This window comes from Drosophila persimilis, unplaced genomic scaffold (genome assembly GCF_003286085.1).
Source record: "Drosophila persimilis strain 14011-0111.01,24,50 unplaced genomic scaffold, DperRS2 tig00000732-arrow-arrow-pilon, whole genome shotgun sequence".
In the NCBI taxonomy this organism is placed as follows: Eukaryota; Metazoa; Arthropoda; class Insecta; order Diptera; family Drosophilidae; genus Drosophila; species Drosophila persimilis.
In genome coordinates, this window is record NW_020825345.1 from 998,682 (window position 1) to 1,013,428 (window position 14,747).

The 14,747-nt window shown below is 50.3% G+C and overlaps 3 protein-coding genes across 7 annotated transcripts; 2 read left to right on the forward strand and 1 right to left on the reverse strand.

The window, feature by feature from the left end:
- Positions 1-930: 930 nt before the first annotated feature.
- LOC6601212 (isocitrate dehydrogenase [NADP] cytoplasmic) lies at positions 931-5,029 on the forward strand. 4 transcript variants are annotated; one of them, XM_026992295.1, is made up of 3 exons: positions 2,849-3,237; positions 3,354-3,419; positions 3,511-5,029. In XM_026992295.1, the coding sequence occupies exons 1-3, from the start codon at positions 3,142-3,144 to the stop codon at positions 4,786-4,788; spliced, it is 1,440 nt and encodes a 479-aa protein (XP_026848096.1). In that variant the 5' UTR covers positions 2,849-3,141; the 3' UTR covers positions 4,789-5,029. The 4 variants fall into 4 exon arrangements, with proteins under 4 accessions (XP_026848098.1, XP_026848096.1, XP_026848097.1 ...); XM_026992296.1 differs by having other exon boundaries at positions 2,850-3,237; positions 3,538-5,029; XM_026992297.1 differs by lacking the exons at positions 2,849-3,237; positions 3,354-3,419 and adding an exon at positions 931-1,002 and having other exon boundaries at positions 3,538-5,029.
- Positions 5,030-5,202: 173 nt separating this feature from the next.
- On the forward strand, positions 5,203-8,970 carry LOC6601211. 2 transcript variants are annotated; one of them, XM_026992294.1, is made up of 6 exons: positions 5,203-5,459; positions 5,520-5,850; positions 5,910-6,314; positions 6,690-7,058; positions 7,113-7,814; positions 7,870-8,175. In XM_026992294.1, exons 1-6 carry the CDS (start codon positions 5,256-5,258, stop codon positions 8,109-8,111), a joined length of 2,253 nt encoding a protein of 750 aa, XP_026848095.1. In that variant the 5' UTR covers positions 5,203-5,255; the 3' UTR covers positions 8,112-8,175. The 2 variants fall into 2 exon arrangements, with proteins under 2 accessions (XP_026848095.1, XP_002026307.1); XM_002026271.2 differs by having other exon boundaries at positions 5,206-5,459; positions 7,884-8,970.
- LOC6601210 (rab GTPase-activating protein 1-like) lies at positions 8,960-14,699 on the reverse strand. The gene is made up of 9 exons (XM_026992293.1): positions 13,802-14,699; positions 13,178-13,468; positions 12,934-13,117; positions 12,673-12,860; positions 11,455-12,596; positions 11,211-11,399; positions 10,427-11,146; positions 9,914-10,369; positions 8,960-9,457 (listed from the first exon to the last, which is right to left on the reverse strand). The coding sequence occupies exons 1-9, from the start codon at positions 14,103-14,105 to the stop codon at positions 9,290-9,292; spliced, it is 3,642 nt and encodes a 1,213-aa protein (XP_026848094.1). The 5' UTR covers positions 14,106-14,699; the 3' UTR covers positions 8,960-9,289.
- Between the last annotated feature and the right edge of the window lie 48 nt (positions 14,700-14,747).

Below are 14,747 nucleotides of genomic sequence, written 5' to 3' on the forward strand. Positions count from 1 at the left end.
TTGATCTTCCAGCGGGTTGATTCAAAAAATGGTAATGTTTAACGGAGACTTCCATGGGCAGGGCAGGGCAGGGTCCATTTGATAAGCAAATAAATATACATAGTTTTAGTTTAGTCACGGGTGGCCGGTCGTACGACGACCCTCTGCGAAAGAACAGAAATCGTGCGGAGAAATATGTCGAGCAGTCAAATCTTGCCACCAGCAGCACACTTTCGCACATAAAAAGTGAACACGACCTCGAATCGCAAATTTTTTATTTGCATATTAAAATCCGGCAAAAACAAGAGCTCGACTAACATTTCACTTTTGGCGCAGAGTGTGTTCATTTTTCTTTAACGTTGCATGGTCATAAAATGTGGGCCCACACTTCGGCCCGGGGTAAGTGCTGCAACAGGCATTGGTCAGATCGTAAAAACCGAGTTGCGCTAATTGCTTGCTTGAAAATTTAAATTTGTATTTCAAATAGTGGCGGCACTACACCTTAGGCCGCAGGAAGGTTGAGTGCTACGCAACTCAGCTTGAAAGCTCGTCACGACGAGCTTTTGCCAGGCAGCGGCAAAACTTTTTTGTATCTATCTTCGATAGGCGACAGGGGTTCCAGGCAGACCATGGAACGCAAAAGTGAGCGATAACGAAGAAATAGAGAGAGAGAGAGAGAGAGAAAGTGATCCTCTCTCGCTCGTTTGTGTGAGAGTTTGGTTTGCGCCTCATTGTATTTTTGTAAGTTTTATATCCTTTAAAACCAACGCAATTCGAACACAGCTGCGACTTGAGCGTCGTGCAAAAGACCCGAAAGAGAGCGAATACACCTTGTACCACCTTGTATAATTTCATTCATGCCCCTTGCGCCGCTCTCTTTTTCTCTCTGCGATTAAACTGTCATCGACTTATAAAAAGCTTGTCTCCAATTTGCGTCTCTGCATTTCGTCGTGGCTAGATTTAATACAAGTCGTGTTCTTAATTCTTCTCCATCTAACCGTTCTAATTTCAATATTACGAAAGGTAAGCCGCTCATCCATTCCAATTATTATATAAAATATGTGGTACCCAAATACAATTTTTTTTTGTGAGACATTGATTTGCCGCTTATCTATCTCCATTATTGTCATAATGCTGACTTGCAATTTATCCAATTGTAAAATAAATCATATCGTCCTGAATCGGTCAATTCTTACTCCGACATTGATATGTTAATTTGTGAGCTGCTTATGCGAAATACTTTGCGACTGTTTAAGTTTATGCATAGCCTCTGTCCTCTGTCCTCTGGCTCCCCAATTGCCTATTTTCGTTGTGTGTCTGAACTTTCCCCAACAGACAACCGCATACATATGCATAAAGAATCCGACACACATGCATATACACTCGTATGTACACACATATGCAGCACAGCAGCATTTTATATGCAATTTATCGTCTCTCTCAGCCGGTTTGGGGCCAGACAGATAGAGAAAGAGAGATACCGACCGGCTGGATTCTTTGCTTTTCTAACCAGACAGACACGTAACCCATTTGAGAGCCATCCATCCCACCTGTATCTCTACTCCAGGTGCAAAGTGTAATCTCGTATTTACATACTTCAATACCTTAGACCTTGTCATTTACACAAACATATCTATAGATTGTTCGAGAACATCTAAAGGAGGGCTCGTATCGCAATAGTTGCCTTCTCATTGCCTTAATACTGTATATTTACCCAATGCCAAATCTTATCGGGAACGTGCTACTGATATATGCGTACAATTTTCGAACTGCACAGTCTGTTGGTGTGCTAGATGTGCCAGAAAAACGCTAGAGAAATTTAGTGAAAGCATAAACATATTGGGCAGGCACCGCATTTCACCCATCTGTGGGCGTGGCCTGGGTGGCGTGATACTAGATCGCACCACCTGGCATGTTTATTTATTTCATCAAGATGCTATCCGATCGCTTGAGCAGCGATTCAGCCGTAAATGGAAAACTTAGGTCGGCAATAAAGCCGAAAAAATCACGCAATTATGATTAGTTATACAATTGGCGACATTCAAGATAGATAGATAAGGAACGCAGACCGCAGACAGACACAGATAATCAGGCAAGAACAGGCCTTCCAGCCGCGACATAAGCAGACTTTGGCGCGTTCATTTCAAAATTCTCAAAGCTCTACGCACTCTCACCAAAAGGTCAGTATCGTTATCGATAGCCAAGATTGAAATTTAAAGGGCGTGTTTCGTGCCACGCGCCTCACAAAACGCGTATTATCAGTTCGGCCATGAACTTAAAAACAATGCCTTCTACAAATCGGAATCGCAGGCTTATGGAAAAGTTTCCGAAGCTGATAAAAACTAACAGATAGTACCGGGAGAGAGAGACCACCCACAATTCAAAAGAGATTTGACAGAAGCAGCCGGCGATAACGATTACAATTCCTTGTATTCCTAGTTATATTCGACCGGAATTGTAGAACTTGAATTCGTCAGTATATTTACGGTATATTTTTTAAATGAGACGGTGTATTTTGGTACATTTTTGAGGGTCGAACGGTATATTTTATCAAATGGTGTTTGTAATTAATCACAAATTATTATTTAAATCACAAAATTAAAATAAAACAAACGCAAAATTTAGTGATTTAAGCTATTTTACAGCACTTGTGTGTGTTCATAGCAAAAGTGGCCAAAATTCGGCGAAAAAAGCGCAAGTGTGATAAAGCTTTCGTGCCGCAGCCGTGTTGTTGTTTACTATTTTGTTTTGTGTGTTTCACAAGTTGAATTTTGTTAATTAAAACGGCTGTTTACGGCACGTCCACGAGCTTGAAACAGTGAGAGCAGCTAATCAGAGTAGGGAACATTGAGTCTTATCTGCAGGGCAATCCAATATAGTCTGATTACGCCGATTGCGCAACAGTTGAAGCGTCCAGTCCCTCCGGCTGCAGTGGAGCAATAGAACAAGCGACTAATCTAACGGAAAGCCCAAACAGTTATCAGTTACGGTTACATCGTCGCAGTCGCAGCGACCGCCTTTGTTCGGAGAAACTTTTTTCCAGTTTTTCCTGGACAGATTTGTGCCCCCCTCGTAGCTTTTAGTGCCAGATGCTAGTTGTGTTGGTGACAAATATTGTCTCGTTCCCAGTCGAACTTCGTCTATTATTTTCCGAATCGTAAAATGTTTGCTATCCGCCGCACTGCCACACTGATGACGGCCCGCCGGCCGCCATTGATACGCGCCGTCTTCCAAGCAAACTTCGCCAGCAGCGCCGTGGTAGGTTCTCTCTCTCTCTCTCTCTGATCCGACCATTCCATCCGGATCAAAGTTCACTTTGCCTCGAACGTTCATTTGTAATCATTTACTACCCTACCCATATCCCCTGTGTATAGGTATCAAATCCCCAAAAGATTTTAATGGAAAAGGTCATCCGAGAAAACAGTGCAAGCGTTAGCGAGGTGATTTCCCCAGACACGCGTACAAAATATTTACACACTCATTTCAAATAGCTAATAAGTTCCTGTCCTTTTTATTGTTCCAAAATTCAAGACCTCTCTCGTTTGTCGTTCCGCACAGATGGCCCAAAAGATTCGTGCTGGACCCGTGGTGGATGTGCTCGGCGATGAGATGACCCGCATCATCTGGCAGTCAATCAAGGACAAGCTGATCCTGCCCTTCCTGGACATCGAGCTGCACACATTTGATTTGGGCATTGAGTACCGCGACCAGACCGAGGACAAGGTCACCATCGACTGTGCCGAGGCCATCAAGAAGTACAATGTGGGCATCAAGTGCGCCACCATCACGCCCGACGAGAAGCGCGTGGAGGAGTTCAATCTGAAGAAGATGTGGAAGTCCCCCAACGGTACCATCCGCAACATTCTCGGAGGAACCGTCTTCCGCGAGGCCATCATCTGCAAGAATGTGCCTCGCCTGGTCTCTGGCTGGCAGAAGCCTATCGTGATCGGTCGCCACGCCCACGCCGATCAGTACAAGGCTGTCGATTATGTGGTTCCCGGACCCGGCAAGCTCACCCTCACCTGGAAAGGCAACGACGGCCAGGTCATCGATGAGGTTATCAACGACTTCAAGGGTCCCGGCGTCGCCCTCGGCATGTTCAACACTGACGATTCCATCGTGGACTTTGCCCACGCCTCGTTCAAGTTTGCGCTGGACCGCAAGCTGCCGCTTTACATGAGCACCAAGAACACCATCCTAAAGAAGTACGACGGTCGCTTCAAGGACATCTTCGAGGACATTTACAACAAAGAGTACAAGAAGCAGTACGAAGCCGCCGGCATCTGGTATGAGCACCGTCTCATCGACGACATGGTCGCCTATGCCATGAAATCCGAGGGCGGCTTCGTGTGGGCCTGCAAGAACTACGACGGTGATGTGCAGTCCGATTCCGTTGCCCAGGGCTACGGTTCTCTGGGTCTGATGACCTCCGTGCTGCTCTGCCCCGATGGCAAGACCGTCGAGGCCGAAGCCGCTCACGGAACAGTGACCCGTCACTTCCGCTTCTACCAGCAGGGCAAGGAGACCTCCACCAATCCCATTGCCTCGATCTTCGCCTGGACCCGTGGCCTGCTCCATCGCGCCAAGCTCGACGACAACGTGCCACTGCAGCAGTTCGCCGAGACTCTCGAGCAGGTGTGCATCGACACCATCGAGGGCGGTGCCATGACCAAGGATCTGGCCATCTGCATTAAGGGCAGCATTAGCGCCGTCGAGCGCAAGGACTACCAGGAGACCTTTGAGTTCATGGACACACTGGCCAAGAATCTGGAGGCTGCTCTCGCCAAGAGCGCCGCCGCTGCCAAGTGACTATCCAACCCAGAGCACAAGGCCTCGCACCTCTAAAGAAACCACTCAGCGTCGCCTCGTCCCTCGTACTCTATACACTTACTATATAAAAAATGTGCATGTCTTAGGTTTACTTTGCTGTGTCCTCGATGCACATTTCAATGTTCATTGTCTCTGCGAGACCTCATCCGCATTCAATATTCCCCGTAACGTCTAACGAAAAAGAAATTTCAAATAAATGTATTTTTTTACCGACACAAGAGCCCCGAGAGTCTCGCGAGAGGTCTTTAACCCGGCCCCTGTCCTAGTCACAGTTCCAGCCCAGCCACCCACACAGGGCTCGTTATGGTTATGTAGCCCACTTGTTAGGCTTCTCAGTAGGTCCCAGTACCAGGCCTTATTGGATTTGGCAGCACACTGGCCCACAGTCTTGTGTCGGCACTTGGCCAGTCATCATTGATACGGACGAGGAGCAGCACCATCGCGCGATGGTAGCCCAAAACGTGGCCTATGGCTACTTACTGGCGTATGTGGCGACATTGCTGTGCTGGCCGGGAGATGCCTATCCAGCCAGTGCCAGCTACCGGGATCTGGATATTTGCAATCACTGGGATGGCAGGCGGCACTTCCTCGAGCTGGGGAGCCCTGCAGGAGAACTGCATGCTCGCAATGTGACCAATACGGCGTATAGAGTGAGTGCAGTTCTCAGAGCCAAGATCCGATCAGATCAGATCAACATCCATCGTTCGTAGAGCGCTCCGCTGGGATTCAAGAGCGATGCCGTAGCTGGGGACGTGTGGTACCAGTGCAACCTGGAGCTGGTCACCTGCGCCGAGTGCGTCATCCGAGTGACCTTCACCTATGCCAACTTCTCGAAGAGCTGCGGCAATACGGGCGGAAAGTCGAGCATGTGTCCCTGTGAGCACATCCAGTTCTCGGAGCCACCCTACGATTCAACCATCTCTGGGCAGGAGTTCTGTGGCGATGGCAAGGTATTCCGGAGCAAGACACGGACGTTGCAGCTCAAGTTCTTCTACAGAGCCACCAATGCCCATGTCTTTTCCCTGCAATACTTCTCCGAACGTAAGTTGATTAGGAAGTCCTATATCCTGAGGGATGATTCAATGTTAGTATTTCCTTAGGCAACGTGAGGATTGTGAGTGGTTCGCCCAAGCAGTCGATCGTGGGCAATGGGAATCCCAAGTACCAGCCGCAGGTCATATCCACACCATACTTCCCCATGCCGTATCCCAGGGACTATGGGATCGAGCACATCCTCACCTGCGAGGCGGACAACTGCCAGGTGCGCCTGGACTTTACCGACTTTCAGCTTGGCCTCTCCTCCACCCTCGAGATATTCGACTCCAATGGCCAGATGCTGGACTCATACACGGGCGAGCACTTTCGGCCACCCATCACAATCAGCAGTGGCAAGTCCTTGCTGCTGCAGTTCCGGGGTAATGCTGCCACAGGCGTTGGCTTCCGCGCCGAGGTAAGCTTCGTCTCATCAAAGCAGATCAAGGAGGAGCGCCTAGTGCCCTACACAGGTGAGTGGTCAGTGGTTTTGTGTGTCTTGTGGGTGGGTGGTTGGTTGGGTAACGGGGGGATAATTGGTGGATTAGTTGGGCACTTGAAGGTCTGCAGGCAATTGTCATATTGATTTCGGTTCGTGGTCGTTGGAATGGGGTGGTGCTATAGGGGCTATGTTTTGTTTGGGCCACTTGACGAATATCAATGTCAATGCGAGCGTTTAAGTGGAAACTAGGTGAGACTCTTGCACGGTTCAGTTGGGTAACACAATCGATTCTGGGTCTTTGGGAAGCACAAAGGTTTGCTGGTCATACATAATCTTGTATGGCATGGGATTCTCTAGGAACTGTTACCTAAAAACGAATAGGTTTTCATACATTCCTTATCCCCAGATTGTGGTGGCATGGTCACGGGACCTGGTGGGGCCATCACCATGATGAACATGATCGAGAATGCCACAGATGTGCGCCTCTTCGATTGCATTTGGATCATCAAGCCCGGCAACAATTACATGATGATGAAGACCCACATCTCACTGCGGGTGGACGACTTCTATGGAATGGCAGCGCGTTCAGAGCTCACTATACGCCAGGGGACCACCTCCGACGGCGTAGAGATTGAGAATGTGATGTGGCCGAACAACGGGCTGAGCAAGGAGAACCACATAGCCCCCATCCTCACTGGGTACTACATACGCCTACGAGGGGTCTTCGGGATGCCCTCCAAGCTGGCCATTGTCTACAGCGTTTTCAACTATTTGAGTGAGTACCACGAGAGAACCCTCCTTCTGATTGTTAATGTTTTTTGTGCCGCAGATTGCTATATCGGCTCCGAGTTTCTGTGCGGGAATAACCACTGCATCTCCATTCGGCTGCACTGCGACGGATTCGATCACTGCGGCGATGGAACCGATGAGCCGGAGACCTGCGAGGAGGACTGGGCCCATCTGCACCACGATCGTCGCTGGTACTCCCACAAGCCCAACTACTACTTTCCGAAGATGGACCAGTATCCGGATCTGAAGACAGCCACGGGCATCTTCATCATCAGCACATTGGGGATCTTTGGCGTCCTATCTGGCTGGATGGTGATCCTGTACAGGATGGGCGTAAGGGCGCGGCACCAGCGGGAGCTCCAGAGTCACTTGCAGACCATAAGCGAGCTCCTGGATCGCCAGGACGAGGATCGTACGCCCGACGAGCCACCCAGCTACGAAGCCCCGCCCGATTACGAGGAGGTAATAAAAATAGGGATGCAACAGGAGCTGCGCGAGCCGCGGCGCCAGCGTCGTCCCCGTCGCCAGCACCGGGACCGAAGCTGCAATCGGGCTCCCAGTAACTGCACAATGCAGTCCGTGCTACCGTTGCAACGTAGCTGCAGCCTGGACAGGGATCAGGATCAGCCCAGCACTTCTGCGGCGGCCATGACCCATGCCGTGGCCGCCACGGATACCACGCAGGATGCAGAGCAGAGCCAGCAGATGGCCCAGAGGGTGCTTTTGGCCACGGCAATTTGTGGTAGGTGATCCGATCCCCAGAAACACCTCCCTTGCAGTGGCTAATTTACCCACAGAATCCAAATTGCAGGCTCTGCAGGCGCGTCTGGCCCGGCAGCCGCAGCGGACCCACGCCCAACCACGCACCAATCCGTGGGGATTTCAACGGGCCCGCCACCGCTATCCGATGGGCGTGAACTACCCTCAGCCGCTGGGGGAGCGGAGGCGCAGCCAACGACGCCCAACAGTGCGGCGGACGACGGCACCGACGGCGCCTTCCGAGACGGAGATGACTCTCTCAACATATCACTCACTCTAGGCCTGCCCTCCACCACGCTCGGCAGTCCACTCACCTCCGCCCAGAATCCAAATCAGTATCAGAACCAGGAACAGACCCAGGCGAGCAACTGCACCGAGCACACGTATCTGAAGCGCTCCTGGCTGCTGGTGCATCAGACGCCGCATGGACCGAGCTATCGCGTGCAACGACTGCGGCACACCTTCTCCACGCCCGAGGCGTTCACGGCTGCCCACGAGCTGCATCTGCCGTACCCGGACTTTCTCAGCTACGGCACCAATATGCCGCACGAACGCAGCAGCAGCAACTTTGGCTCCGAGCTCTCCCGCGATCCCTCCAGCTACAGCATCGGGAAACGGGCCCGCCTTGGAGCAGCAGGAGATCAGAGTGAATCTCATACGGTGACGCCGGATGTGGATGGCTCCAATCAAACGCTGCAGTCCCCCATGACGGAGCAAACGATGCCCCCCACTCAGAGCGAGAGCGAGAGTGAGGCAGAGCAGCATGTGTCCTGCTTTGGAACCGTCTCCCAGCGGCCCAAGCGACGACGTGGCCATGTGAGAAGTCGATCTTTTAGCAATGCACGTGGTGCCGGCAGACGCCGCCTCATTCAGCGCAGTTCGTCGGCCGATCTCCTGATGAACTATGCGGCCATGGCGGTGTCCACTCCTCAGAAGCGAAGCGAAGGAATACAGCGTTTGTTCTTCATATAAAAAGATGATGATGGGAATGGGTTAGCGAAATGGAACGATAGTATTATGTCCCTGGTGTGATTCAGGGTGGGATCTGGTGGGAATGATGATATGTGTATATGTATATGTACTTTTAGTGGTCCAAATCCACGTGTGAGTAAAGGATTACACAGAAAGTTAGCATTTTACTTCATATTTTATTCATTTATAGCGTTAGACGTGTAGCTTCGGCCAGTGCTTGTCAAACTGTGTAGGCCACAGTTTGATATTATCTGGGGACTTTTAAGGTGCCTTAAAGGTGCAAAATAACCATAAAAATCTAATTCTCGCATATATATCGTAGAAATCAAAAAAATTCACACTTGTATGTATGTATACTATATATGTGTGTATATATAGACGAATATGATAAATAATACCAAGGCGTGTAGTCAATTATGTGGAGGTGCCTGCTAGCCAGGATCCACGATCCATACATATCCCTATATATTTTCCGATTTCCTACTGCTACTGCTGCAGCTGCTGCTTGAGATTCTCGGCCAGCGATTTGCCCGTCTCCAGCGGAACTACAATGTTCCTTAGGCTGTCGATGCTGTTCCGCAGCTTGGTGGCCTGAAATTTGCTGGGCAGCTTCGGTGATCCACCCACCGAGGCAAATGCAAATGTCTTATACTCCTGATCCAGTGCAGGGCAGCAATCCAGAGTCAAGTATGGTAAGAGGTTCTTTAAATATATCGTACATATGTGTATATACATAGGGGTTTTATTTGCAGCAGCAAAAATATCAATACTATTAATAAGAAGAAAAAACAAGGTTTAAACAGAAACAGCAGGTAAGCGTAAGCGGGGGGGTCAGTGCTTCGATATAGTCAACAGATATGGCTACAAAGTAAGATTCTTTAAAGTTGTGCGTATGTGTCATGGGGTGTGTGCTGGTTTAGCCATAAATTAAACATGAAAAAGGCAATGCGAGAGGGTATTCCCAATGGTATCCCCCGAGAGATAAATACCAGGAGAACACCCCAACTTAAAGATTAAAGAAATTATACATGAACAAAATTATACATTAAAAACTGGTCACGGTCCAGCGCTCGTCCTGTCATGGATGGGTCTCTGTGATCCTTATGTTACCTGATTGCCGCTGGGCGAACTGGCCTCGCTGAGAGTGGTCGGTGGCTGGCCCATGTACGACTGGAATGTGGGCGTAGGTCCGCCACTGCCATTGTCCCGATTACCGCTTCGGGTGGTCACCTTCTCCTGCAGAGTGTTGAAGGTCTTGGAGAGCCACGGCTGCCAGCTATTGCGATTGGTCTGCAGCTCGCTGAGTGTGTTGTTGAGCTGATGGTTTAGATCCTGGTTCTTGCACTCGGCCTCCACCTGCGCCAGTTTGGCCTGGGCCAGCTCCAGTTCTAGTTCGCGTATTCGATGGGAGGCGGCATTGAGTGGATCCAATGGACCCAGAGGCGGCTCATTGGCATTGCGCATGGCATCCGTTTGCCGGTTAGAGCGGCCTTCGCCGGACTTGGCATTATCGTTGCCGAATCCATCGATCTGTTGCAGGCAATGCTGGCACTTGGAAACCGTTTGCTGGATGGAAAGGATTCCATTAGTTAGATATTTTGCGATACATTATCAAAGACTCACCATGACCTTGCTCAACGTCTCACTGAGCGTGTTCATGTCCTGCTCCTGACGCTGGATGATCTGCTTGTATTCCTGTATGATGCCGGTGTGCTTCTTCTCCTTATCGACGGCCCGCTCATTGGCCACGGTCAGCTGTTGGGTCACCGTATCTATCTCCCCCTGAAGCTTGCGGCGTTCCTCGCCGAACCGGTTCTCATAGATCTGCGCTTCCTTCTCCAGGCGCTCTTTGTGCTGCTTCTTAAGCAAGAACTCCTCCTCGTACTGCTTAAGTTTCTTGATCTTCCTCTCGCACGACTGCTTCATCACTTTGCGCGCCTGAATGGAGCTGCGACACTTCTTGGGGAGCGTTACCCTGAAGTACTTGAGTATGCCCTCGAAATCCAGCTGGCGCAGGTCGGACTCGCAGATTGACAGCAGTGTCACAGCCACCTGGAAGAGCACAGGCAAGCCGTCCAGTAGGAATACGTCCAGTACGTGGAATACAAAGCAGAGCGGAAAGCGAGCCGTGTACAGAGTGAGGAACCATTGGGAGGCGTACATGTGCGTCTCAATGCCGCAGGCCGTGAAATGCTCATACAGTTTGGGTAGCTGATCCTTGATGAGCCGCTCCAGTTGATACAGCCGCAGATACAGAACCTCAAACCCTGCCTTGTAGAGATCTCGAAGCCCGTAGTCATACATTAGTGCGACCAAGACACAGAAGGCATCTTCCTCGGGCATCTGGGAGAGCCAACATTTATTGATTGCTGTTCGATTGCTTTCCCTATTTTCATAAATTACTCACATGAAGCAGCAGACTGGCTGCTATGAAACTGAGGCCCTGGCAATAGCCAACCTCGCTGTCATGGACAGCATATGCCTTGGACACCTTGAAGAGCGCATCCTGACCAGAACCGCCGGTTTCCTTGAAGCATTTGTGCGCCGGAAAAGTGCGATGTATATCCCGCTGGATGACTGTCTCGCATTTGGTTTCCTATAAGAGATTTACAATTGAATTTACTCCCTTTATAGGCTCGAAAACTACTAACTTTGGTGATCAGGATCTTGTACATGTCGTTCATCTCCACCTTGCCCTCGACACTGGCCAGTTTCTGCCAGATCTTCTCACGCAATGCCTCTGGGACACCGAGACGCACAAGGGGAGCCAGATTCTTGGGCCTCTTTTCGCTGTCCCATTCCCGCAAAATGGGATCCCATTCATCGAGTGTATCCTGCGAGCAGTCCTTGGATACTTCGCCAGTGCCACTCAGGAGCGGCTCATCGCCATCACTGCTGTAGTCTGTGGGGCAATCATCCTCGATTGAGGCAATGGACGTGCTACGCACAATGCGCGAAAGATTGTTCATGCCCATCTTAAGCAGGGACGAGGATGCTGCTTGCTGGCCCGGGTGCTCCGTGATCTCCTCCGAGGGATCTATGCTGTTCACCTTCCAATTGAGCTCATCGGTGCGCTTGAGATGCAAGTAGAAGCGCAGCGTCATTGGGCGTTTGGATATGAAGTGATCCATGATGCGCATCTCGCTGGCCGACTGTATAGTCACTGGGGTTTCAATCACGAACCGGACTGGCTCCTGGATGCCACGCATCACAATGTCCACGGCCACGGTAAGATTGGTTTTGGACGATTCCAGATTCAGCTGCTCGAAGGCCTTCTCCTGGGCCTTCCACTCGGCTCGTATGGCATAGGGCAGGCAAGAATTTAGCGCAAGGGCATTCTCGGACTCTGCCGTTGCTGCTCCTCCTCCTCCAGTTGCTGCTGCTGTTGCTCCAGCTGCTGGTACACCTGGCGCTGTCACGTAGCCCATGTTGAGCAGATCAATGAGATGCATATCCTTCTGGACCACCAGTTTGCCTGGGGCCACGAGCACGCCAAAGCAGCGCTCAATGTACAGGGGCTGGAGTACGTTGGAGGGCGTTTGCTTTACGGTAATGCATACTTCTTTATCCGTATTGGCTCGCAGCTTGAAGCAGCCCCGATCCCGGGGGACTGCAGCATAGGAGTTCTTGGCCACCTTCTCGCGTATTTCCAGGGAGACGATGAACTCGTAGCCAGCCGTGTTAAGGGGGTTACCGCTCACATCCGACGTTACAGAGTTGGCCATGTCCACGGCCGATGTGAGGCTGCAGCTCATGCTGGGCGGATACGTCTGGAATGCTTTCTGGAAGCAGGCTGGAAACAGATTAATGCAAATAAGCGAATGAGATCATGCCAAAAACCGTGCTGAAGATGATCTGATCTGACTCACCGCTCACTTGATTTACCGCCTCGGGTATATGGCACCGGAACACATGGCATTGGAAAAGGGCATCTCCGTGCAGCCAGGTAAAGGCAAAGCAACCATTCTCCGCCGTATCCACGGGACCGCGATAGTATAAAATAATGCTGGATATCTCGTAGGTAGCTATAATCGTATTGCTCTCCGCATCATGAAGGCTGGAAAGGGAAACGAGCGAAATACCTAGCTTGAATGAATCATATTTTTGGGGAAACTCCTTTTTCTACTCACACGACCAGACCATCAGAGCAGATGGGAATGCTCACAGTTATCTTCAGTCCCACGGACTTTGAGCCACTGTTCAGCTCGTTCATAATGCGGTAGACATCTGTCTCGGATTTGGGTGCATTGATGTTTGCGGCACCCAGGTAGGTCACACCCGAAAAAATGGTACAGCCCTGATCGATCTCTGACACTGTTACAATGGATTTATATATGTAAAGTAGAGCATTGTCTATGTGGCACAAAAACTCACCCTCTTCGTCGGTTGTATCGCCTTTCTCCGGCTTCATGGCATCCTGCTTCTCCTCCACGCAGGCGGGACTCGCATCAATGCAGTCATAGAACACAGAATGGCCTACGCGATTGTGTGCATCGGAGTGGGAGGCATCGTCCACAGCCTCCTCGCTCTTGGGCGTAAAAATATTGCAGGGGAAACGCATCTCGGGGTCTGTGCCAGTGACAGTGACAGTGCCAGTTAATGGCAGTGTCAGAGACTTTTGCTGATGATTCGGGACTCGCTGGGTCGTAGTCTTATCGCCGGCAGCTGCAAAATTTAAATGTTAATTGACAATTACGAGAAAAGTGCGCAAGTCGAGAAACAATAATTGAACTGAAATGTATTGAAATTGTTATGTGTTATGTGCTATGGGGTTTACAGAACGTTTGTTTGTTATTTGTTGCCATGACACCCTCTACCATCGGCGTACCGAAGCTTACATAGATAAGATTGCAGCTGGCTGGCATTACTTACTATCGACTCGCTTAAATTTCAATTCCAATTTGGAGCGCGCTCAGCCAGCGTGTGTGCACAGCTGTCGGAGCGGATCGTGTCTGGCAGACTGGGAATTTCTATGCTTTCAGTTCTCGCTGTACTCACCTACACCTCGCTCCAGCTCCAGGTCCCGCAGGGCGTCCGTCATCTCGTGCTGAATATCGCTCAAGTTGCGATTGTGCGCCATGTCCAGCGTGGGGGATCGATCACCACCTCCCTCGGGAGAGGAGAGCGCCAAGGCACTCAGCGAGGTGGGCGGCTTGCCTGCGCCTGGTTCCTTTGGCTCCGGGGCCACAGTTCGCTTTGACGGCTCCGTGGGACTGGCGACATTGCTGTCGGTGACTATTTCGTATTCCCCGCTGGTCGTTATCGAGGACTCCGAGGACTTTGTGCTGAGATTATCATCCATTGTGTCCGCTCAAGGTTGCCGTAGGGCCGAGGGTTTTCTTCGCTTGCCTTTGTGTGTGTGTGTGTTTCTGTTTGTGTGGAGTCTTCGTCTGCGTTTCTTTATTTGCAGTCTGCAGCGCAACTTAGGAAATGCGCATTTTCGAGCAGGTACACAAATCAATTTCTATTTCTGCTCCAAGGGCAACATTCCATTCGCTTTCGTTCGCTATCAATTAGGTTTGTTTAATTTTCAACGGAGTAACATCCATTCCATTGTGTCGCTTGGGCCACCGCGTAAATCGATGACGAATCGGAACGGTTTGGGGGCGTTGATTGCGTTGCATATATATGCGCATGTATGTGCCACAAGACCTACTTCTGTGTGTTCGTGGGGTGGCGCCTGGGGTCAACAGTTTGCTACCGTCGCGGATGTGATCGGCACCCTTGCATATAGATTTTTCGTTAGCCAATGCCAGACTCCTCTGCACGCCACTACACAGATGACTTTTTGGTATACTCGTCTGTCTGAATGACACTACAGCTTCAGTGGATCCCTCACACCCTCTATTACTATAGTTTTGCGTCGATTTTAATGATTATTCTGCAGTTTTCCCAACTGTTTTGTTTACATATTTCCCTCTTAGTAGTGGACATATAGGTGTCA

Excerpts from the sequence above, each read along its gene's own strand:
- LOC6601211 (XM_002026271.2), top strand. The coding sequence starts at position 5,256 with ATGGTAGCCCAAAACGTGGCCTATGGCTACTTACTGGCGTATGTGGCG. Across the intron at positions 6,315-6,689 it reads GCGCCTAGTGCCCTACACAG|ATTGTGGTGGCATGGTCACG; the intron begins GTGAGTGGTCAG and ends CCTTATCCCCAG. Across the intron at positions 7,815-7,883 it reads TTTGGCCACGGCAATTTGTG|GCTCTGCAGGCGCGTCTGGC; the intron begins GTAGGTGATCCG and ends TCCAAATTGCAG.
- LOC6601210 (XM_026992293.1), bottom strand. The coding sequence starts at position 14,105 with ATGGATGATAATCTCAGCACAAAGTCCTCGGAGTCCTCGATAACGACC. Across the intron at positions 13,469-13,801 it reads GGAGCTGGAGCGAGGTGTAG|CTGCCGGCGATAAGACTACG; the intron begins GTGAGTACAGCG and ends TAAATTTTGCAG. Across the intron at positions 9,458-9,913 it reads GTTCGCCCAGCGGCAATCAG|GAGTATAAGACATTTGCATT; the intron begins GTAACATAAGGA and ends GCACTGGATCAG.
- LOC6601212 (XM_026992295.1), top strand. The coding sequence starts at position 3,142 with ATGTTTGCTATCCGCCGCACTGCCACACTGATGACGGCCCGCCGGCCG. Across the intron at positions 3,238-3,353 it reads ACTTCGCCAGCAGCGCCGTG|GTATCAAATCCCCAAAAGAT; the intron begins GTAGGTTCTCTC and ends CCCTGTGTATAG. Across the intron at positions 3,420-3,510 it reads ACAGTGCAAGCGTTAGCGAG|ACCTCTCTCGTTTGTCGTTC; the intron begins GTGATTTCCCCA and ends CCAAAATTCAAG.